At 34.5% G+C, this 24,078-nt stretch overlaps 1 protein-coding gene and 2 pseudogenes across 1 annotated transcript; 2 read left to right on the forward strand and 1 right to left on the reverse strand.

Moving 5' to 3' along the window:
- Nucleotides 1-635: 635 nt before the first annotated feature.
- LOC111400517 lies at nucleotides 636-4,994 on the reverse strand (annotated as a pseudogene).
- An 8,962-nt stretch (nucleotides 4,995-13,956) lies between these two features.
- LOC111401799 lies at nucleotides 13,957-23,942 on the forward strand (annotated as a pseudogene).
- Nucleotides 17,542-18,315, forward strand: LOC111400518. The gene has a single exon (XM_023027928.1). It carries the CDS (start codon nucleotides 17,542-17,544, stop codon nucleotides 18,313-18,315), a length of 774 nt encoding a protein of 257 aa, XP_022883696.1.
- Nucleotides 23,943-24,078: the final 136 nt, after the last annotated feature.

Genomic DNA, 24,078 nt, shown 5'->3' on the forward strand with positions numbered 1-24,078 from the left:
TCTTTCAATGGTTTCGGCTGGGGGGATTTCTTACTTAAGCATCTAGAGTGAAAATCTGCAGTAAATTTTTTGGCATGACTTATTTTTCCTCTTTCTAATTTTCAGGAAAAGCTGCAGTTTTTCTCCAAACTAATAGGTTGATTTCTACCATTCATTATGGTTACCAAATCAGTATCTATAGATGTAGAAATAAAAGCCCAACGAGTGGTTAACATCAACATTTAGACCAGCAATATCCTTATAGTCCAAGAATAATTTAATATAGTAATACGATGGTGTTTAATCTTTTTCATTTTAGTAAATTATTCTAAACCCATCCCGTCTTTATAAAAAGAAGGTAGTACATCGAAAGAAATAAGAAAAAGAGCTTAAAGTTGCAAAACTGCAAATAAGGCCGAACTTAACGGTATTCATACAAAAAAGATGGTGAGAAAGTAAAGAACAATATTTCCATCACAAATGTATAAAACATTTTACCAATTTGGAATAAGTTACAACTTTTTGTGCTTAAAATAAATAAACAAAATTCCATAGGTCACAACATCAAAGTCCTGGCTAGGAGGAACAAATAAATACCTTAGAAACTGTAGACCATATTTTTTTCTAAACTTGCTGACTAAAAACAAAGTTTCTCCTCAATCTAGTTTGACTCTGCCATCCTCTAGTTGCTGTTTATTGGGCTCAGTAGGGAAGTGTTTTATAACAACTAAATCACCTACACTGTTGATAACCTGGTACAAATACTAATTAGTTTATAGGCAATCATTTTTAATGTCGAAAACGGTCAAAATATTCATTAAGTTGTCACATGGCCCTCATCGAAACATGATTTACTTCATATTCTTGGCATCGGCTCAATTGGGAAGCAAAGCCTATCTTCATAAAATTAGATTTGCAATGGCCACTGGACTATTTAACAAAAATTTACAATGTTTCTGTCGTTGTGCAACTATATGGAAGGTAAAGGCCTATTAGCCTTGCTTTTGAAAAGCTAAAAGTTGTTTTAAGAGTAAGAAGCTACTTTTGAGCACGATTGGATAATTTTTTAGAAGTGCTTTGCCTGATTATAAATGTTTTTAAAGGAAGTTAGTCCAACGTGGCTTTTCTGCAAAAAGAAGCTATTTGAAATAGACCTTATTTGCTCTTAAAAAAATGGAAACCAACTTGCTATTGGAACAATACGTTAGAGACCAATAGTGCAATTTTCAGTATAAAATATTACAATAAAAGTGTGGCTTTATAGAAAAATGGCTACCGAGGTAGGAAAATATAGAAGAGTAAAGAAAAATCAGAAGTGAAAATTAATAACTATAATATAAGATTATAACCTCTAAAGCTTTAACAAGGTCTTCCCTAGTATGAGCAACAGAGATGCAAATGCGCGCACGGGCCAACAGTAAAGGGGTAGTCGGAAAAGCATCTGTTACAACAGCCACCTATGTAGCCGAACAACGAGTTATAACAAGTAAAGTCTAGGTTGAAGTGTAACCATATAGTGATGGACTGTTGAGTAAAAAAAAAATTGCACTTGAGAAAAAAACAAAAGCTTAAACTTAGTTCTAGGCACTCCTATGAAAAAGCAGGAATTTTTGATGGATTGTAGAGCATAATGGGCATTACAGGAGAATCATTGTCTCCCAAAACCTCAAAACCCATTTTTTGCAATTCAGACTGGAAAAGTTGTTGTTTTCACGTATCCGTGCTAGTTTTTGAGCCTCTACAGTAACAAATTACTCTAATTGTGAGTGAAACTCTCGATTGAGATGGACCTAATTATCAGTCATAGAAGGCAGAGAATATCCCACCTCTACTAGAACCATCTTCTCCAAGAATAACCTTAATGGAAGAAATAATTTGTTGTGCAGATGATGGTGATATTGATGTAGAATAAAGATGAGTAGGGCATGCATACTTCAAGTATTGAATAAGTTCCTGAAAAATGTAAATGGAATGTTAAAAACAAGCACAAGTAGGTGAAGAAAAAAAATCAGAGTTTCTCTCTTTGATGTTGCACATACTCTAAAGGAAGCAATTAAAAGAAATTAGCCTTCAGATAGAAGCCCTTTTAAAATAGAAAGATTTTTTTCCTGCAACAAGAACTGTAATATTAAACTAACATATTAGATAATAATCTCTTTCTTAGATCGAAGCAAGAAGGATAAAGCTTAAGTCTTTACTCCCAAGGAAGTGATAGGGTACTTCAATTTCATATGCTTAAATGTCTAGATTACAATCACGTGCCAAATGTTTTTCTATGTTTACACTTCACAAATATGTTAATCAAGACTCTCAAATCTATGCAGCACTTGTTGAACTATTAGAAGTTGAAAAGACGATTTCCAGTGCGTGGTTGTTTTGAAGAGAAATAGAAGTCGCTCAATTGAAACTCAAACCACATTACCGCACAATATACTTACATGAGCTCTTCATTGCCCCTATTGTTTCAAGCATTTTTTTAGTTATATATTTAGAAATTAAATATTACGTACATGTGTGAAAAGTAGAATTTCTCATGCATGATGATGGTACAATATATTTGATAAGTTGCCTAGCAATAAAATACATCCACAGTCAAGCCATGCAGAACACTTCCTTATATCCACATGGTACCATATCTACAAGTGTATATGAAAGAGAAGCTTAGTACAAGAACCTTAGATCCTGCAATATAACCACTGCATGATCCAAATGATTTAGTGAAAGTTCCCATCATGACATCCACATCTGCAGTATCAACTCCTAAGAGTTCACAGACACCCCTTCCTGTTTTGCCAATAGCTCCAATGTTGTGAGCCTCATCCAGATAAACATAAGCCTGTTACACGCTGAATATCAATTTATATGCATATGAATAAGAAGAATGCCCAAAAGTTATAAAGAAGTGCAAAACTGATATCTAAATTTCTTCTATATTACGAAGAAAGAAAGCTCACGACGACATCAAATTCTTAATAAGCAAGTCAATTTAGTACAGAAAGGTGAAGCTTTCATCCTAACAACCAAAAGATGTAACCTGTAGATTATTTCCAAACATTCAAATTAATAGTAACCAAACGAACAAAAGACATTAACTTTGTAAGACTACCTATCTTATATTTCTTACATATGGCAACAATCTTAGGAAGCTTGCACAGCTTCCCTTCCATGATGTATATTCTCTCTACCAGAACAATTATTTTCTTCAAAGGTCTGTGTGTTCTAGGCTGTCCATCAGCAATTTGTTCCCTCATAACTTTCTCTAAATGGGATGGTGCCAGAGAGGATGACAGAACAACAACATGCATAAGGCACGTGGAAAATAGCTTAGCTTTGAAAACACAAAATAAACCTCAAACATACTGTTATGTTGAAAAACTTGAACGGTAGCTCCAGATCCTTGAGCACCATTTACTATGGAGTTATGGCTCAGAAAATCACTAATGATCAAACCTCCTTGCATCCAAATTGATTGAAAAGAACTATATATAGATGCAGAACATGACAAAAAATTCTAGTCGAGGTAATTGGATGTATCTTCCCAATTATGACAGAATTTGTAACATAACCTATGCCAAAGACTACGGAAGGCGGCTTTGCAACAAAGCTCGCCACACATTGCTCCAGTTCAGTGTGCAATGTTGTTGCTCCTAATGACATAGTTCCATTGATTAAATTACACATCAGCACTCGTCATAATTTTCAGAGAAAATTCCAATAGTGTAACAGCTTGTGGGATCATGTATTTACCTCCATCAACCCGAGTACTGCAGGTGATTGGGGAAAATCTCTTCAAGGATTCAATTACACGAGGTGCACAGTATTCATCAGCTGCAACAAACCCTAGATAATTATATAATCCTAGGTTGAGGCATCTACTGACCTTTTTGGTTCGCCTACATGGGATGCAACTAGTTAGGTGTTTATTTGGAATTAAAGCTGCATTTAGATTGAAGAACCTTGCTTCTGAGTTTCAAATAGCATTTTGGATTTGTTTATGTAGTCCAACGCCACATCAATGATGCTAATAGTGATCAGAATCAGAGTTAACAATACTTACTTTGATAAAAGTCACACACTTAGCTAGTCATCCAGCAAAAAGAAACAAACTCACAATAAACAAATCGTAAACAATGAACAAAAATACTTACTATAATGTTTTGTTATTGTCTTTGGAGACACGCTCCACCACATCAAACCAAGTATCCGGAGGGCTTGAAATTGGTCTATTAAAGCAATCCTAAAAAATTAAGTGGGCAATAATTATAAGAGTGACTTTAACTAGCTTGGCTAAAATGTAGCATGGAAACGTCAAGGTTTATACATGGTTGAAACTCAGTAAAAATTGTTGCTATCTTGTTAATGAGTAGACTATACACCAATAGCATACAACAATAAAATCTGAACAAAATGATATTCCAGTTTCTTATCGTCTTCAAGATTTTGTAAACTTTCCAACTAAGAATTCAATCTTATGCAATGGCAGTCAGACTTTTACATATATGTGTGCATATGTATCTATATCAAACCACTGGAAAGTCCTCTAAGAAGATCCAATAAATGAATTCAAACTCAAGAAATCTAAATCTGTTAGTCTTCGCTGTAAGATATACTTGCATGCTTATAACCGAGTTTCAAGTAGTGATACTTACTTGAAATCACAAAATTGAGGTTAAATTACTTTGCCTTCAAACCTCCAAAATCTGTATTTTCTTGTACTCCAATGGTCCAAATCCCGGTCATAATGGAAGGGGATTAATATCCACAATCTAAGTGTCATTTCTTGTGAGATTTCATGCCAAAAATGTGGTTCTAGGGGCTTTTCAATTTTGGTGTAAATTTACATACGAATTTTCACTATATTTTTCATACCACCTTCTTGTTCCTTTTGCCACACCTTCTATCTAGAAGTTTCAAGTTGTTATTTGAGAGTTATATGTTTGAATTCTAAATTCAAATCGCTCCCTCCAACCCTTATAAAATCTTACGGGTCGGGTCACCCCACATGGGCGACCCATTATCCGTATTTTCCAATATCTCCCACTCGCACATGATGGGGTTGATTCGAACCACAAGTGACAACAAATGTCACACCTTAGATCTTTCTCAAGATCTATCTCAAAAAATTCATACGGAAAATAGATCGTGCGACCAACGACTGATATTAGAGCTCACGGTACTATAAACCTATTAGGGATATATAGTAGCTCTACTAGATGAGGAATATCACATCTCTCTATTTTCCAAACTCATTTTCCAACATTAATTCAAGTATTTCGATCCTTCGAGTATTTGTGGAACATACTTGAACCTCGCATCATATCATTGTATTCACAATCGCATTCTATACCTTAAATGGTTAAACACAAATGTCCGACCTGTGAATACAAACATAAATGTTGGTCAAAATAGTTTTCATTTCCTACTTGAATCCTTCAATTTTAAATCAACTGCTTTCCTAGAATGCCCCATCAAACCGAATCAATCATAGTCATTGGCAACATGCTAAAGTAGCAACACTGAAATAAAACTTCAAGAAATAGTCAAAAGTCATAATGGTATGTATGAAGTTACATAAACCTCAGGGTCTCATAGAATGAGGAAGCACGGATCCATTCACTCATTTACCCAATATTGGTCGTAAAAGCACACGCGGTATGAAACACGTGTTACGATATTTTCTACCTTTCTTAGGGCGTATGTCATATTCTTTGTAAATAAATAACATCATACAAATCCTAATTCAAGTATTCCTCGATACCTAACTTGAGTTCTCCTTATCTTCTAGACATTCTCAAATCTAGAACTTGATTTGGCTACTAAACGGGTTTAATGGATAGTGAAATCCACTTCGATTATTTGCTGTAATATCATCCTGATACCTTATCAAAGCGACTAGATAATGTAAATAAAATGATCACTATCAAGACGATTGGATCATGTACACAACATTATCACTTTGTCTCATCTCAGTACATCTTAAAACGTTTGAGGCAATTGCCTGTGTGAGTAAGCCAATCTCAACTTGTTCGACATATTTTATATGTGCATACAAATCATTTATCTTGTAATCTCAACATTAGATTACACATGAACTCAAAATTGTTCATCTATGGGCACACAAAACTCAATCAGGAGTTTGTCTGATACATCAAGTATCATATTCTATGAAATGCTAGAGATTCCATATTATCAACAAATATATCTCTAAACATCTTCAGAGTATGATGACTACATATCATCATTTACGTAGATTTATCGCAAAGACACTTTCTTTGCTAATGTCTCTCACATAATTACCATTAAGTGTTTGGTTCCATCTTGATATTTGAGATCTTAACATATAAGATAATTGCGTAACTATCATGGATCTCATATTCTCAACTAGTATCATTAGATGCTCAATACATCCATACCAAACAAATTCTTTAGCTGCCAAGATATACATAACAACATATACTTCTTGCTACTCTATATAGCAAAAGTGCACAAATCAAATAACTAATTGTGCTTGACTAACTCTTATTCTTAGTCAACAATTGTATATCTATTCCAATCACAAGTTATTTCTTTGACAACAAAATAGAATAACTGACAGCAGTACCCTTCAGGTATCACAATACATTTTCTAAAGATAATATTGATACTTACTGATTAGATCCAGGGCATGACCATTGTTAGGACAAGTATATATCATAGTATACTTTTATCTCCTAACTCTTAATTGTATTAGATATGGTTCTCTGGATATTACTTTGTGCACTTATGAAATCTTTGGACATTTATGAAGACTTATATGGTTACAGTTGCAATTCCACATGAACATTTATAGTATAAAACTCTTATGATAGAGCAAGAACATACGAAAAGTATTCTTAGCACAAATCATACAATTTGCTAAACCCATGTCTTTTGTCTCAAAAATTGAGGACAACCATTTCAAAATGGTCTCTATACACTTCTTATCATGCTTAGCCAATCCAATGTCATCAATATCAAATTTAGAATTACAACCTATCATCAGACCAATTCACAAATACAGTAATTTTCGCCCATATGACAAAATTCTTGTACAAGATTTAACCCTATTAAAAACTCAAGTGCGACTGTCAAGATGACTATATTTGGCTATGCGTGTAACTGTAAAGTTACCACTATACAAAAAAGCCTTTAACATGAAATCTAAAAGTTGATTCATGTTGATATCTTTAATTATTTCTCAATTGAGAATAAAAATATAGTTTCTATGTCGATTTGGTGTAATTCTAAATTTAAACATACCATCACAGCGAGCATTGATGTACAGAGGCGAATCCCATCGTCTGTCACTATATCTCAAATTAGGTCGAAATTCTATACTCTATATATATACTTCCATCATTTTTCTCAAAATTCATCTTCTAATTTTTTTGAATCAAGAATCTATTGGTATTAAATAGCTCTTAGATCCAATTCGAAACCAGGAATCATTAAATTAGATAGTTTTTGGATGGCTCCCACTCGAATAGATAGCTCCACTCAGAACAAAAAATCATTGATATTAAATGATTCTTAGCTCCCACTCAAAACCAAGTATCATTGAAATTAGATAGTTCTTAGATAGCTCCCTCTCAGATAGATAGGTCCAACTTAAAAAAAATAAAATTACTCCCACTTGAATAAGAAGTTTGAATATTCACTTATATATTCAAAACTGATTCATCAATACATATAATATCAATTTCCACGATATTCTCCAATCTTTTCTCTCTTACTGAAAAATATGTCAAAAGTCACTTCTTTTGACTCGATATCCATCCAAAATTTCACTTAAGTACCTTTTTGAATTATATGTATGTCATCGAGACACATCTAATTCTCAATAGACTCATGTTCCCACACTTGTTATCGAGAACATATATAGTCCATTAAGAGTCTATGATGACCCATATTCGATTATTTACGTGTCCAAAACTTATATATTTTGAAGGTACCAACATTGAGAGAACTCCATTGATTGATGTGTTGTAGTTAGCCAGCGCTCTTTCCAAAAGAAAATAAGTAAGTTATACTACATATCTTGAACCTCATCAGTCATCATATTCAGCAATATTTCATTCTTTCAATCCAATACACCATATAATTATTGGACATTAAAGAATAACCAATCCAATAAGAGTTCCTCTCATTACATAGATCATTGATATCTCATGATAGAGAGTCACGCTGTCAAATAGTTCTTAAAATCTCCACTTCCATAATCTGATTTTTTACTCAACTTTATAAAAGTTTAAATCAATACAATATCTTCAACTTAAGAAAATCAATCTCATAACTGAAGTGCATGAATCCATCTATAAATGTACTGAAAGGTAAAGTTCCATCTCTATCTCTCTTGATCACGGCCCACAAAGAAATTCGGATAAATTTATTCTATGGAAGTTCAACTCTTACAGCTTTAAATGTTTTTCTCAACTCAAAACCTCGAATCATTGCACAAATATCCAAAACTATAATAAACATCATCACTGTGAGTACAAACAGAAATATCACGTACAAGTTCAAGTAAGAGACCCCTCGTAGAAGAACAAAAATTGAGATCAAATTTAGTGGAGTTTTTGATACTATCTCAATATCAAGTAGGAGGTCAGTTTATCCACTTTGCAACACTAAGTTGCAGTACTAGTCATATAAACCTCCACTCCATCTTCACTATTCATACATATCTATTTCGTATCAAGTCAAATACTCAACAATAGACTAATATACTTCTTGATCTCAAATGAAGTGGGTTTCTAAACCTTGAATCTATTATCTACACAAGATGAGATCCAATTTGTATAGTGTTGATACGTAAACAATACTAAGACGAATATATTCAAGTGCAATATCATTTAACTTAACCACTTTCGAGCTAAGAGATTCAAACCATATAGTTGAAGCACTTGAACCTTTATAACATTGATCATCTACCAAAACCACTTTCATTCACTTACTATATAAAGTTTTTCTTGGTCCCTTTACCAGTCTCCCACATTCATCCTGCATTTGTTCTAGCTCATTCAATGCTTGAGATTCAAAGTCTTATGCAAACTAGAACATTGCTACACAAGCATGTCCTCGAGACTTAGCAACATCAAGTCACACATCTTTTAATTCACATAGCGGGTAGTGTCAATAAAAAAATTGAAACTTCTCTTTGTAAGTCACAATGACTTTCAAAATTTCATATATTGAGAAGAGACTAGTTTGAACTTACTACTCATCTAAAATTAATGTGACCAAAGAAAATGTTAACACTATGCTAACCACCAAGTCACATTTGAGAAAAAGATTATTTATAACAGAACTTAACGATTTTAAATGCTCAGTATTAAAATCCACATTTTTTCTGTACTCGACAAAGTTCTGATCTTTATTCTCTAGAGTAGTATGACCTAAATAAAATCTTCTATTACATGATTGATGTTCCCTAAAGTATCATGTCCTTCTAGTACATTTAAAATCTTATCATGCCAAATGTTATCACATTTAGTTTATCACCTTTATTAAGGTTAACTTTTATAGCTTTTGATGCCATGATCTATCAGATTTTTAGAGACGTGTTATTCATAATCAATGCCCATTTATGCACATATTTAATTTTGTATTAACGCAAATTAACATCTACGATAGTTCAACGTTAGGCACAGAGTCGAAAGTTCACTATGTTCCCAATCATCGTCTGCAATCCTATTGTTTCACTATCATAAACTTAATTTAATAATGCAAAATTCCATGGGTTCTAAGTGAGAATTGCATTAATTCTTCCAACTTCAGAACCCCCACTCAGTTGGTGAATCAGATAGTTCTTGGTGTGATTTTCTCTAAATTTCCCAATCATCGAACTATCACTCAACTGATAATCAATAGGTCTAAGTAAAAATCTCACTAATTCAACGGACCTTAGCATTTATAACAATACACGAGTTAATGGATATCATGCATTTCCATAAATATGCTCATTTATCTAATAATGTAATTTCATAATGTGCAATTATGACATATATCATGATTGTCAACTACGCTTTAATATCTGTTGCAACACAATCCCAACAAATGGGAAGCGACATCAGAATATTCATATTATGCTTATCACCAAAAATGTTCCCAAAAATATTCACGTATTCCACTAGGTTATGTTTTAGATCCACATATTTTTTAATTATAGTAAGCAGACAGCTTTTTAACAAGTTCTATAAACCATGTTTCTCTAGCATTCCCTCTAAGGATGCTATAAATGTGTATAGATGCAATAATATATACACAAAATTTGAAACAAGTCACAATGGATCACATAATTTAATCAAGACCTACGCAACTCATGAACTTTATAAAATGTGGTATTTTAAATACATTTGGAGTATTTTTCATTTAAAAAAAAAGAAACACTTAAAAAAAATAACTCCCACTGGGCAAATACCACTTAACAAATATTCTTGACCTTTATAAAGATTTTCAGAATTTAATTGAGTAAAAAAAAAATATTTTTGATCATCTGAAAATTAATTTTAATTGCACACAAAAATCAAGAATATCTGAAGGACCAAGTTGTAATTTTCAGAATTGAAGTCGGGTCTCGCATGCATCCTCATATGCATGACCAATTTATAATTTTTTAAATTGAATATCGAATAATCAATTTTCGAAAGAAAATAATTTTGGGACCAATATACAACTTTTCAAATTGGTATTGCAATAAAAAACATCCAAAAATAATTTTGGGACCAACATGCAAATTTTCAAATTGCATTTGAAAACATTCAAAAGTGTGGTGACTAACATGCAATTTTTAAAATTGCATTTGGAATAATCAACATTCAAAAAAGTTGGGGACCAACATGCAAATTTTCAAATTGCATTTGAAAACATTCAAAAGTGTGGGGACTAACTTGCAATTTCTCAAATTGCATTTGAAATAATTAACATTCAAAAGTGTGGGGACCACCATGCAATTTTTCCAATTGCATTTGGAAATATTTAAAAGTATGGGAACTAACATGAAATTTCTCAAATTGCATCTACAATAATTGAGGGACCAACATGCAATTTTCAAAATTTGAATCCCACTCCACTCCACTGCAGTTTTATTTTTTTTTTCTCCGGTTACTGTTCATCATCCCTAAAAACTTCAAATTTTTTAGATTTCTGTTATAATTTCAGAAGGTCAATTTAAGGCCAAAATTTATATTCTTTATATCGTTGAAAAGGTCTCAAGAAGATCTATCCAATCATATAAAAAGGGCAGTGTGAAACTTAACTTGAAAGAAATTATCATGCGATGAAATTTCGATTTTCTCAACTAGGGTTCAATTTTCCTTCCAAAATAAAAAGCCAAATAACATGAAATTTTCCAGATATGTTCTCCATAATATCATAAACATAGAGTAGAAATTTCATGAATTAATATGAAGTACATGAAAAGTTGCCATTAACAACATTCATGCTTTGAAAGAAAAATCGGAATTCATACATTTCAATCATTCTATGACATTTTCAGCATGTGTTTAAGCAAGAAAACAACATAATTAGGCTTTGATACCAATATAGAACGTGCTTACATACTTATAACCGAGTTTCAAGTAGTGATATTTACTTGAAATCACAAAATCGAGGTTGAATTACTTTACCTTCAAATCTCCAAAATCTGTATTTTCTTGTACTCCAATGGTCCAAATCCCGATCATAATGGAAGGGGATTATTATCCACAATCTAAGTGCCATTTCTTGTGAGACTTCGTGCCAAAAATGTGGTTCTAGGGGCTTTTCAATTTCGGTGTAAATTTACATACGAATTTTCACCATATTTTTCATATCACCTTCTTGTTCCTTTTTCCACACGTTCTATTTAGAAGTTTCAAGTGGTTATTTGGGAGTTATATGTTTGAATTCTAAATTCAAACCACTCCTTCCAACCCTTATAAAATCCTGCGGGTCAAGTCACCCCATATGGTCTACCCATTATCCGTATTTTTTAACATTCAATAAGTCTAAGCAACACCAAATCTTGAATCCATCACATCATCTGGTTATACGTGGAAAACATTTCTCTTCTAGTTCTATAGCAATAACATTTAGGCCATGTTTGATGACACTTAAATTGACAAAAATAAAGTTTTGAATATTGAATTTTTGAAAAATGTGATTTTGCGATTAAAACGTAGATAAAAGATTTATGTTTACGAGTAGAATATTTTTATTATATGAATGTGTGGTTGAAAATGAATATATAGCAAAAAGAGTTTTAAAATAAAGAATGTCTAATATGGGCTTAATCTATGATGCACCGATACCGACACACAATTTTTTAAAAAAGTACTAACACAATTTATCATAGACACATTAATTAATTTCTTTAAGATTTTTCATTTGTATAGTATAAATTTAGTTTTATACTTATTATTAATTTTTATGTTGAATTCTTTCTAATAAGAATGCCTATTTGTTATTTAATAATAACTTTGAGTTAAAAATATATAATATTTCTAATGAATAAAGAAAAATGACAATGGTAGATTGTCTGAAGACATTGGGATTCAAGGAGCCGGACATGAACATGGACATGCCAACTTAGTTGAATGTTAGTGCAACACATCATTTAATCATCTATCTAATATTTTCATTCCTCAGTAATTTGTCACCTCGACGTTTAATTCCACTTCTCTCCCTTTTTTTCTTAAGAAGAAAAGACTAAACAAAAATTCTTAAGAAGACAAGACTAAACAAAAAACTAAGATGATTGCTTTCATCATCTATCTTCCCTAAAATCTATCCCTACAAAATGATGTCACCGGGGTATATCCCAGGGGTACAAAAGATAAGGGTGATGTATACTCAACCTTGTTGACAATCGTCTTGTGAGGGTTCGATTCCTGAAACATGGATTGAGACTCTTTATGGACACCAGTGTACAGACAGCTCTTGTTCCCTGACTGATGGGGCACATCTCGCGATTAATCTCTCTTACGATACTCCAGAGGCGAGGTGGTGGGAGACCCTTAAGGTTGGAGTTTAATCTTTTTTTTTTATATTTTTTTTTATCCCTGCAAAATGACATGTATTATAGTACATGAATGAAGTCATCACTAACAAATTTCAAATTAAAATAAGAATTTTTTTTTTGATATTTTATAGTAAATGAATCTCATTTTTAACAAACATCACAGAATTCAAATAGCATAACACATCGCTACAAATTTATGCACATAAAACAAAACAAGGAGAACATAAAAACTGAAGGAAAAAAATGCTAATAACATAAAGAATTATAGGAATTTAATTTTTTATATCATGATGGAGGTGTAATGAAAGACAATACCCAATTATATCGAAAATTGCACGTGATTTACTAACACTTTTGGTGTTAGCATTAGAAGCTGCATTTAGTTTAGGTGGTCGAGTTTTATCAGACGAATGATCAAGACTAAAAGAAAATATATTGGAGGTTTTAATATGTTTAAACGATTGAGAATGTGCGAAATTACGTATTCAAGAACAAGTTGATAGTATAATGGCCGAAAAGTTGTAGCAGATCTAAGTATAAGGATATTGTAAGTTTTTAAATTGATTAATTTACAAAAAAAATGTAATTTTTAAATTTATTTGTCTCAAAAAAATTTGTACAAGAAATATTTTATTGGTGTACAATTTTAATTCTTCATACGTTAATTGTAGTCGGTCCCAAGTCCCCAAAAATAAGGAGGATGGTTGTAATTTTTATTTAATTTATAATTCGTAAAAATTGTATGATTTTTTTTTTAAATTTAGAATTGTAAAAAAAGACAAAAACAAAAAAAAAAAAGAAAAAAAACGCTCAGGAGCCAGCTCGGACGCGTAAAAAAACTTGGACAATTTTACTTGCCCTCGTCGGAGCCCGAGTTTTGACTCGCGAGTCGGCTCAACTAGTTGACACCAGTCTCACCTTTGGGCTGAAATGCTTTATTTCTATTTGGGCTAGTCGTTGGGCTGTTGTAAAAGACACACTACAACACTTGAGTGAAGCAACTGTGCAGCTTGCGATCGGATATCTCTCTATGATTTCTGGCCGACATCCGCCGACAGGTAATTCACCCTTCTTTTCATTTCTTTTATTTTTCTCTGTTGTCTTGAATTCATTTCATCCGAATCTCAGATTGAATCGTTAGTACGAACTTAAATTCATTTTAATATTTTGTATGCATTTCATTTTTTGGAACTGTTTTTAAGCGAGCCTTAGCACTTAGACTTGAAATTTTGTAGAGAGGGAGATCGTGCGGACCTTTGAAATTGCAGAGGTAGGGTCAAGGTCTCTGTTGGTTTCAATAATTCGCGAGAAAATTTTCGAAGTTCACCAAAAACACTAAATTAACTTATACAAAACATGCCCTAAATTAATTGGTAATCAATAGAGAAATCAGAACAGTGAATGAAGACATGCTGCGAACAACAAAGAGAAGCCAAGAATTTAGAAATCTTCTACCCAGGTGTCTAAATTTTAAACCCTAATTTTCTAGATGTGGGATGATGATTAATCGTGTAATGTGGTGGTGGGTTTGTTGTCATGATGCTCGATGGGATTAGGAGAATGGAGCAAATTTAGGTTTGATTTTAAGCAATCTCTAGGTCGAATTGTATATTTGCCTTTTGATTTTTTAAAGTTCGAGCAGATTATGATTTGTGTAGGTTTGTGTCTGTGTATTTACCTTTCTTCAGTTTTGTAATGGACAAAGTTAACTTTTCATGAATTTTAATCATGAATTCAGTTTTTTTCCACATGTCAATTTTAATGGCAATATTTAATATTTTTCATATTCTCTATTATATTATCTCAGTGCAAATGTAATACCAGAGTTTATTGCTGAGTAAAATAAGATTAACAATATCAAAGTGAAATGTAGACAGTAAAAACTATTTGATATCGGTATATTGGTGTTCTTGTGTAATACTTAATTTGGCACCAGAACCAAATATCCTGCCTTTTTTATCTTTAAATTTCAAAGCCCAAGTTGCAATGTAGGTTTTTTGGCTAAGTTCAAGGATGATAGTAAGAAGTTAGAGATTCACATATCTGCTGGCAATGCAGCTTCTTTGGAAGATAGGAAATCAATTGGAGAAGAGGAAACAGGCCATACAAAAATCATCAGATTCTGTTTGCAAAAATTACATTGAAATTTGCACTAATTGAGATTTGGATTTCAAAATTCTAATGCACCTTACAACTCATCGCATACATAGCTTAACCGACTAATACACCTCGTCTCATGGTCTACATCACCAACTAAACTTATTCCTCTTCCAAACTCTTAAACAGTAATGATTCTGAGGCCAATGTGCTGCATGAACAGATTGCACATGGATTGAAATCAGCAATATATTCCGTTACAAAATCAGGCATCTAATTGAAGTAGAACTTCAGGAAGGAAATTAAAAAAGTTTCTCATATTCTGCACAGTATACTTAAAGTAATAGGAAGATTAAGATTCAAAACTTACTGCCTACAAATTTTTATATGTAGTTTTGATTATTTTTTCTCATCTGGTACAAGTTTAGAACTCTTTCCTTTCTGAAAGTGTTCACAAGAATCTGGCACAGTCATTTATTCCTCTGTATTTCTTGCTAAGCACGTTGGAAATTGATAGACTTTTTTGTTTGTGAGGTGGATTTGTGGTTGTTTGTCTCTTCCATAAGGTTCACAAGCTAATGTGAGAATCTTAGTGAGAATTGCGAAAATACATTATGACTTTCATAAATTTTAGCCCCCCCGCCCCCTCACCAAAAAAAAAAAAGTCTTGGTTTAGCTCCGTCCCTAATTTCAAGATGGTTTATGGGTATTATCCGCAGTTTTCATATTTTTTGAATCATTTTAGTTTGAGGCTACACAGAACACCCTGATAACTGATTCTCATGGCATAGATCTACTTGCTGTTAATGGACAGGTAAGAATATTCTTCCCATGGATAACTCTTATACGGCATTTAGTATCGGAGCTCATTTGTTTATCCCTTTCATCCAAACTCTGGTAATAATGGGTCTCAACTTTGGAGGAAAAACTAATGATTGTCACAAAATCCAGTGTAATATATTTATTCAATTGAATGTTGGCATTCAATTAAAGTTGTAATGTGTACATTTGCATTCTTTCAGTTCCTCAATCCTTCACCTATTTTTTTCTATTCCATCGACAAATCTTAAACATCTAAAATTGAAGTTACAGTGTGTATATGTGTTCTTTTATTTTCTTGGTGACCCATTAATTTGTCTAAATTTTTATGTTTCAAACTGTAGTTAGATTGCTATGTGATCAATTTTAGGAAACATGATTGAAGACGGTATAAAAGATAACCAAGGGTGGTTTGGGAAGACTTGATACCACTTCCAGTAAAGCATAAATATAGCCCTGGCCTGCTTAAATGGGAAAAAATGGGTAAACATCTGCTTAAACAGTCTTGTGTGACTCCAGTGAGATAATTAGTGGAAAACCAAATTTGAATTTAGACATTTTTGAACAGAAGGATAAAATATTGGAAAATGACAAAAGTCCTCTTGATATCTTCACTGACATGTTATTTATTTTATTTTTTTTTAGCAGTGTCAAAGCAATATAACAATAAATAATTGACAGAAATATTCCGATAAGCAATTCAATGTTCTAAACGATCATATCTGAGGTGAACTGAGATTGAAGTGAAATGAGATTTGTCGTGATCAGTTTAGCAATTTCAGGTTCTGAACAGAGTTTTATGGTCCTAGTTTTTTGAGTTCCCAAGCAAAGCCAAAAGAAGAGAGATAATTGGTTTAGTTCTAGGTCTGAATGAGAACACCTGGAAATATGTACAATACCGACCTAAATCAATAATTTAGACCCCACAATCACAAAAGAAAATGTAACTCTGCCCTGATGCAAAAAATAAAGTAGCACAATAAAATTAAAAATATGCTTTGCATATTGGAAAGGTAAAAAAGTAACCTTCCTCCAACTCGGCCACTGACTTGAATTTCATTGGCAGCATTATGGCAGAATTAAACAATATGTCAGAAGTGGGTTTCCGCATATTTTACCTCTCTTCTATCTCTAACTTAAGAATTGGTTCTCGTGTAAAGCACATTTCTCCTAATTTATGTCGGATTTCTAGGACGTAAAACTAGGAAATCCTATATGTTTTCTGATTTGTAGCCTAGAGATATGCCATTTTATTTTCTATGGCAGCATTATGGCAGAATTAAACAATATGTCAGAAGTGGGTTTCCGCATATTTTACCTCTCTTCTATCTCTAACTTAAGAATTGGTTCTCGTGTAAAACACATTTCTCCTAATTTATGTCGGATTTCTAGGACGTAAAACTAGGAAATCCTATATGTTTTCTGATATGTAACCTAGAGATATGCCATTTTATTTTCTAATTTTATGGCCTTCCTAAATCGGTGGCCTTTTTCCTTCTATTTAAATTGTAATCGTCATTCTTGAATAAAATAAGCAGTATAATTCTTCTTCTTCCAAACTATATGCTATCACAGCCTTGTGCTCCCCTTTTAATTCGTCCTCCCAGATGATGTCATATAAGTCGGCCATGACTGGAGCCCAAAGAAACTCAACCGCCGCTTCCGGTGCGCCTGAAATCGCTCGGCCCAGCCCCACCGTTCCTCCCAATTCCACTGCTCCTCCCTCGTTCGCATTTGCAGATAATTATCCCCAAATTTCAGCCTCTTTTCTTGTGACTACAAAACTCAACGGACACAATTATCTCGATGGCAGGGGCAAAATCGGGCATCTTACTGGCGAAACAACGAAACCTGCTGCCGACGACCCGAATGTAAAAAGATGGCAGTCTAAAAATTCTCTAATTATTGGCTGGCTCATCAATTCAATGGAACCCACCATTGGAAAGCCTCATCTGTTTCTTCCCACTACTAAGGACGTCTGGGAGGCGGTTTGGGACCTTTATTTGGATCTGGAAAATTCTTCCCAAATTTTTGATTTAAAAACCCGACTTTGGAAGTCCAAACAGAACGATCGCGATGTTACTACCTACTACAACGAATTGGTAACACTATGGCAGGAACTTGATCAATGTTATGATGATGTCTGGGAAAATCCAAATGAAGCTGCTCGTCACATGAAGAGGGAGGAAAATGACAGGGTCTACATGTTCTTAGGTGGCCTTAATCGGAATCTGGACGAGGTTATGGGCCGTATCCTTGGTCGGAAACCACTGCCTCCTATGCGTGAGGTGTTCTCTGAGGTTAGATGCGAAGAATCAAGGAGGAAAATAATGCTACACAAGACTGTATCTGACCTTAATCTGGAGCCTAATAGTTCTGCCCTTGTGTCTAAATGTATTTAGACAATGATGGGCAGAAAAAACCATGGTGCGATTATTGCAAAAAATCGTGGCATAAAAGGGATATGTGCTGGAAGCTTCATGGTAAACCAGCCAACTGGAAACCAAAGTCCAAAAGAGAAGGTCGAGCCTACCAAACCATATCTGAAGTAACTCAAGAACTTTCAACCAATTCAGATGCAGTTCCTTTCTCCAAGGAACAATTAGAGCACATGTACAAGTTATTTCAATCTCCAAAAATGTCCTTAACTCCTTCCTGCTCCTTGGTACAAAAGGGTAATTCTCTTGTCACTGCTTTTTTAGGTGTTATCCCTAATTGTGCTCTTTCGTGGATAATTGATTCTGGCGCAACCGATCATATGACCGGCTGCTCCCAATTGTTCTCATCCTATAGTCCATGTGCAGGCAATAAAAGGGTAAAAATCGCTGATGGTTTACTCTCGGTAATTGTCGGGATAGGAACTATCAAACTCACTTCATTGATAACCCTCCATGATGTACTCCATGTTCCCAATTTTTCTTGCAATTTGCTATTCATCAGTAAAATCACATCTGATCATCAGTGTCAAGCTAATTTCTATTCTTCTCATTGTGAGTTTCAGGAATTAACTACGAGGAGGATGATTGGCAGTGTTAAGGAAAAAGATGGACTCTATTATTTTGACGAAGGACCTAACTCAAGTAGGCAATGTCAAAGTACTTGTTTAAATTCTATTTCTGATTTCGAGAATAATAATGTTATGCTATGACACTATAGGTTAGGCCATCCTAGCTTTCAATATTTAAAATATCGGTTTCCCAACTTACTTCGGAATAAAAATCTATTATCTTTTCAATGTGATGTTTGTCAGTTTTCTAAGCATCATCGTGCATCTTTCCCCACCCAACCTTACAAACTAAGTAGACCATTTACTGTGATTCATAGTGACATCTGGGGGCCATGTGGAATACCTACATACTTTGGAAAAAAATGGTTTGTGACCTTTATTGATGATCACACGAGAATAAGTTGGGTGTATCTGATGAAGGAAAATTTTGAAGTGGAAATAATGTTCAAAAACTTTTACACCATGGTACAAACACAATTTCAAAAAAATATTCAAATATTGCGAAGTGATAATGGTCGAGAATATTTCAAAAACATGTTAAACCAATTTTTTCTTGAAAAAGGGATTGTTCATCAAAACTCATGTGTTGACACTCCACAACAAAATGGCTTAGTTGAAAGAAAAAACAAACATTTACTGGAAGTAACTCGGGCATTGTTATTTACCAATCAGGTACCTAAATATATTTGGGGTGAAGCCATTCTTACTGCTACATATCTCATAAACAGAATGCCTAGTAAGATTTTAAACTTTAAAACACCTTTCGATGTTTTTCAAAAGTTTTATCCAACAAATCGACCTTCTTCATCTATACCACTAAAGATATTTGGTTGTACCGCTTTTATTCACATTCATAAACAAAATCGAGGAAAACTCGAACCCTGAGCCACAAAATGTGTATTTGTGGGATATGCACCCACTCAAAAAGGGTATAAATGTTTTGAACCCATTTCCAAAAAAATGTTTGTTACCATGGATGTTACCTTTTTTGAATTACAACCCTATTTCACACCTCATCTTCGGGGGGGAGAACCAAAACAAAGAAGATTCGGCAACTATTTTCCATGATCTTTTCCAAACTACAGAACCGCAAAATGATCCTTCTCCAACCTTGATCATTCAACCTAAAAACCCTAGTGTCATTATGCCAAGTGAGTCAAGTTTCTTAGATACTGAAAAGGGAGTTCAACTTGAAAACCCTAGCGTCATTTTGCCAAGTGAGTCAAGTTTCTTGGATATTGAAAAGGGAGGGCCTCCTATAGTGACAACTCATGATGTCCCCAACGAAAGAACAGTAAGGAAAACATTTGACATTGTCTACTCGTGACAAAGGACAACTCAAAAGAAAGGGTCCTCCAATCCTTTGCATTGCCTAGAATCCGTAAACCTTCCAAGTAATGTCCTTACTGAACCTTTACCTCATGTTCAACTCAATTCATCTTCTAATTCTGAACCCTCCAAGTCTGATTCCTATCCTGAGATAGGTGATTCTGAACTTCCCATTGCAGCCCGGAAGGGTGTGAGGTCTTGTACCCAACATCCATTGTCCAATTATGTGTCATATAAAAATCTCTCACCTGTATTTCGTGCTTTTACCTCACAATTGTCTTGTATGGAGATTCCTAATACTGTGCAAGATGCTTTGAAAGTTCTTGAATGGAAAGAGGCTGTCTTTGAGGAGATGAAAGCTCCTGAAAAAAATAGCACGTGGGAGGTAGTTGATCTACCAAGAGGAAAGACAACTGTAGGATGCAAATGGGCGTTTACAATCAAGTATAAATCTGATGGCTCTCTAGAACGATATAAAGCTCGATTGGTTGCCAAGGGATTCACTCAAACCTATGGTATTAATTACTTAGAGACATTTGTACCAGTCGCAAAGCTAAACTCGGTAAGATTTCTTTTGTCACTTGCAGCTAATCGTGACTGGCCTCTGCAACAGTTGGACGTAAAAAATGCGTTCCTTAATGGCGACCTAGAGGAAGAAGTGTACATGGATGCACCCCCAGGATTCTGTGAAAAGTTTGGCACAAAGGTATGTAAATTGAAGAAGTCCCTATATGGATTAAAACAATCACCAAGAGCCTGGTTTGAAAAATTCTCTCAATTTGTTAAAAGTTAGGAGTATACTCAAGGACCAGGTGATCATGCGATGTTTATAAGACATTCACATGATGGGAAGATAGCAATACTGATCGTGTATGTAGATGATATGATTCTCACTGGAGATGATGTACTTGAGATGAACCGATTGAAGACTTCCCTCTCATCAACATTTGAGATCAAGAACTTAGGATCTCTGAGATATTTCCTTGGAATGGAGGTTGCTCGGTCAAAAAGAGGAATTGCTATCTCCCAATGGAAGTATGTCCTTGACCTTCTCAAAGGAACTGAGATGAGTGGTGGTTGGCCGGCTGACACTCCAATTGATCCCAATAAAAAACTGGGTGATAACAAGGAAGGTGATCTAGTAAATGCAACTCGGTATCAAAAGTTGGTGGGAAAGTTAATCTACTTATCACATACACGACCAGATATTGCCTTTGCTGTGAGTTTGGTAAGCCAGTTTATGCACTCACCTTACGCAAAACATCTTGAAGTAGCTTATTAAATTCTTAGTTACTTGAAAAGTACACCAGGGATGGGGTTACTCTTCCAGAAGACCACACAGCAGAACATAGAGGCTTACACTGATGCAGACTGGGCAGACTCAATTATTGATCGGAGATCTACAACAGGATACTGTACTTATGTTTGGGGAAATATGATTACATGGCGAAGCAAAAAACTGAATGTGATTGCAAGGAGCAGTGCCGAAGCAGAATATAGGGCTATAGCTAACGGGGTTTGTGAGATGCTATGGCTGAAGAAAATTCTTGAAGATCTACGGATGCCAGTGAACATGCCAATGAAGTTATATTGTGACGACAAAGCTGCCATAAGTATTGCTCAAAATCCAGTACAACATGATCGCACAAAGCATGTAGAGATTGATAGACATTTCATAAAAGAGAAGATTGATAGTGGAACTATTTGCATGCTGTTTATCCCCGCTACTCAACAAAAAGCCTATATCTTCACCAAAGGACTTTTCAAATCTAGTTTTGAACTTTGTATAAGCAAGTTGGGTATGATAGATATCTACGCTCCAACTTGAGGGGGGGGGGGGGGGGGGGGGGGTTGTCGGATTTCTAGGGAGTAAAACTAGGAAATCCTATACGTTTTCTGATCTGTAGCCTAGAGATATGCCATTTTATTTTCTGATTTTATGGCCTTCCTAAATCGGTGGCCTTTTTCCTTCTATTTAAATTGTAATCGTCATTTTTGAATCAAATAAGAAGCACAATTCTTTTTCTTCCAAACTATAACAATCAATTTGCTCATCAGCCAGACAAGACTGACCGGCCTATATTTTCTTTCTAGTACGCACTGATGAAACGGTGTGTACGTAAACTAGGCTGCCGCCCACTTCCATTAGTTTAGGCTATAACTGGATTTCCAAACACTACCTTGTTTGTCAATTCTTTCATTTTTATGAATAAAGAAAGATATTTCTTGCATAAAATGTCTCTATCACCCACTTCTCTTTTCTTTATATTTCTCATTTTTTATATATTGAAGAAAGTGAATGCTTATTGCATTTGGCAGCATAGGATTAAGGCTTCAAGATTGATGGCACAGATGATCCTGATCATACTTAAGTTGTTTTTTATAACCAATTGTCCAAGTCTTTACTTCAATGTAAAATTAGCGTTCTTCACACCTTATGACTATTTAATAGCTATTCTATAACTGGGGTGCTGGAACTTTATATTTTAATGCTTATCTCACATTACACTTTTGATATACTTGTGGCTCTATCTGCTATCTCTATGAATGCTGCCAGGAGTTTTTGATGGCTAACTTGATTGCCAATTTTCCCTCTTGTGGGCCTGATGTTGGATTTTTATTCTTTCCAAGCTTCAAAGTGTTACTTTTTTAATCTAGCATACATTGTGAATATACAGCTGCATTTGTTACATCAGCTTTATTTATGAATCTGTTTTGCTATTATTTTGTTAACTGAGTTTTCAGAGAAAGAAAATCGCTTGTTGGGTATCTAAAGAAAATTTTCTTACCGTCTACAGGGAATTTTGAGAATCAAGATTGACCCATAAGATGAGCACTTATATGAGTCGATTATTTTCTAGGTCTAGTTCGAGCATATTCTTGCAAAGTGGTATTACTTTGCTGCCCAAAGTTCTAGGTTTAAGGGAAGAAATGTTCTTGGCGGATGCAGGAATTGGGACCCCAAGAATTTGCACTCAAGATGAGCTTATAAGAGACCCAAAAATGGCCTATGAGGTTCGAGAATCGGGTTGAATATCTCGATCGTGTGTCAGGTGAAACGCCAATCAAAAAGCAAATCTTGGAACGTTGCTTCGTTGATATGGTGACTGGTGATTCGGCAATGAAAGAGCGAGCTGCTGTTTGGTTCAATGATTTGGTGGGACCCACCGATTCCGTGTCTGGGGAGCCGCTTCTCTTTCCAAGAAGGTTCAGAAAAAACCGAGCCTGGATGGAACTGACAAAGATTTGGCGAACAAATTCAAAGGTTAGAGGCTTCGTAGCTGAGAAAGTGAGAGGAGGCTACTCAGTAGCCATTGCAGGTTACATTGCTTTCCTTCCGACTCGTCCTATGATAAACAGAAGGGTACCGAGTGATCAATTCATCATCGAGAGCATTAACCCGAAAACCATGAAAATTGTGGTGGTGAGAACTTGATAACCGGTATCCATTGCAATTCGTACTTTTGGAGTTAAAGAGTTCGAATCTGTTCGAATTTTCTTATTTTAGAATTTTGTATTTTCAAGAAATTGCCAATGCGACTGCTGCTTGTTTTCGGCACCTATACATCTTCATTATGTGAAATGGTTGTGTGTAGGGAGGAAATTGTTGGAAATGACCGGATAATTTAGGTGTATTTCGAAAGTGACTTTTGACCGTCTTTTTAATTAAAAAAAGCGAAAATTAAATTTAAAGCTCAAAATCCCAAAATGCCCCTCGGCTATCCTTTTTCCATTTGCTCAACAGTCGCACAAAACTGAAGGAAAAAACGGTCGGTTTCCAGTCGGTTGGGAGAACTTTTGATTGGAGAACTTGCTAGTCCATCGTCGA

The sequence above is a fragment of the Olea europaea genome, chromosome 10, assembly GCF_002742605.1.
Source record: "Olea europaea var. sylvestris chromosome 10, O_europaea_v1, whole genome shotgun sequence".
In the NCBI taxonomy this organism is placed as follows: domain Eukaryota; kingdom Viridiplantae; phylum Streptophyta; class Magnoliopsida; order Lamiales; family Oleaceae; genus Olea; species Olea europaea.

Coding starts and splice junctions, on each gene's coding strand:
- LOC111400518 (XM_023027928.1), top strand. CDS start 17,542: ATGACTGGAGCCCAAAGAAACTCAACCGCCGCTTCCGGTGCGCCTGAA.